At 34.2% G+C, this 1,925-nt stretch overlaps 1 protein-coding gene across 1 annotated transcript in view; it reads right to left on the bottom strand.

Moving 5' to 3' along the window:
• The window catches only part of ATAD2B (ATPase family AAA domain containing 2B), a 262,920-nt gene that overhangs the window by 212,377 nt on the left and 48,618 nt on the right, over positions 1 to 1,925 (bottom strand). Inside the window, exon 7 of the mRNA XM_007939264.2 lies at positions 1,173 to 1,289. Coding sequence (XP_007937455.1) covers positions 1,173 to 1,289 — 117 coding nt within the window. The remainder of the gene's footprint in view (positions 1 to 1,172; positions 1,290 to 1,925) is intronic.

Below are 1,925 nucleotides of genomic sequence, written 5' to 3' on the forward strand. Positions count from 1 at the left end.
TTGTTGTGGAGGGTCAAGGAAAGGTTTATATATGGAGGGAAACTTCCTTTGTTGGCTGCTAGAGGTGGGAGGGGAAGGGAGGGAACACTGCAAAAAAAAAAAATGCATTGACCCATGTCATTTTAGTTTTGTGTATTTCACTGTACATAAATTATATTTCAATAAAATGCATTTTAAAAAAAATCAATCACTATTTTAAAATATAAGATTTTGAGTCAAAAGACCTAGGCTCTTCCTTGAAACCATTATGCTAAGTGAAAGAAGTCAGCCATAAAAGTTCATATATTGTATAATTTCATGTATATGAAATGAGAGAACAGGCAAATCTAGAGAGAAAGAAAGTAGATGAGAAGCTGCCAAGCACTAGGGGAAAAAGGAAACAGGGATGAGGAAAATGTGCTAGAATTAGATAGTGGTGATGAGTGCACAATCCTGTGAATATACAAAAAATAAAATCCAATGAACTGAACACTTTAAAATGATTACTTTTATGGTACATGAATTACATCTCAATTTTTTTTAATTGGAAGAGATTAATTTCCCTAAAGCTGAGGTTGGTGGTTCAAACCCACCAGCCACTCCCCGGAAGGAAGATGGGGCAATCTACTTCCTTAGTGATACTGCCTCGGAAACCCAAGGCGGGGTCGCTATAGGTCGGGTCTGACTCAATGGCACGTAACAACAAAAAACAAAAAACCTGGAAAAAGGTCAACAAAAGAGTACACGTGGAATGTATGCATTAATTGTCATTAGATTTAGCAACATTAACACTTTTTTCTTCTTTTGGGGGGGGGGGGAACCACAACCCTAGGTTACTGGCTAAGCTGCAGCCCTATACCACTACTTTTATAATCTTGGTTAGGCTACTTGATATCTCCCCTAAAGAATTACCATAAATTAAAAAAGCATTTAATAAACTATAAAATAATACAAAGTATAAGCAGTATTAATTATCAAATTTAAGGTTCTATAAACAAAATGTACGTGCTCTATGATTTGATGCTATTGCTCTGTATTTTAACCTTCCTTTAGTTGAGTGTGTTAGAAGTATATGCAGGAAAATATACTAGGAACCCACTAGGTCTCATTCTTATTAAGAAATAATTTTTTAAAAGGGGTGGAGAAGAAAAAGCTGCTCAACTACAAAAAGGAAAGAAGTTAGAATTTCCTACCTATTGGAGGTGCTTGGTATCGATCTACTGTTTTCCTTTGTCTCAAATTATATGGTCTATCATTTTCTTCTCCTTCCGCCTCTTCAACTTCTATATCTCCATCCTCCTCTTGAGATTCTAGTTTCCCACACAGAAAAAGAAAAAAGGCATTGTTTTCATCTACAAGTACTGGTTTATTTTATAACTGAATATTTAACATTTTAGCTTTTACTCTTTCTGCACAGATGGCACTTTAAAGTGTCAATATATTATGGTACAGCATAAATCAGTAATTAAAAATCAACCTAAATAGATGTAAAAGGAAATGCTTTTCCTACCAATCATCAGTACATTTCTTTGTTAAATAAACCAATGTGTCATATTTGATCTCTTGATAAACTTAGGACCTTTCAATTTCTTTGGTGATAAAAAACAACAGAAAATTTTAATCACTGCCCAATTAATCACTGAAGGCACTAATCAAATACTTATTGGCAGTTCAAAAAAAATATGCTTACAAAGTAATTACTAATGTTACAGCAGGAGTAATCTTGGTGGCAGTATAATGGTCTGTTAAGATCTGCTGACAACCACAATGGAATACTACGCAACGCTAAAGAACAATGTAGAATCTGCAAAACACTGCATAACGTGGATGAACTTGGAGGACATTATGCTGAGTAAAATAAGTCAGTCACAAAAGGACAAATATTGTATTAGTCCATTATTGTAAAAGTTAAGGAAAGGTTTATATATTGGAGGACATTTTCTTTG

Source organism: Orycteropus afer, unplaced genomic scaffold, assembly GCF_000298275.1.
Source record: "Orycteropus afer afer isolate SDZICR_OR568_19922 unplaced genomic scaffold, OryAfe1.0 scaffold00058, whole genome shotgun sequence".
In the NCBI taxonomy this organism is placed as follows: domain Eukaryota; kingdom Metazoa; phylum Chordata; class Mammalia; order Tubulidentata; family Orycteropodidae; genus Orycteropus; species Orycteropus afer.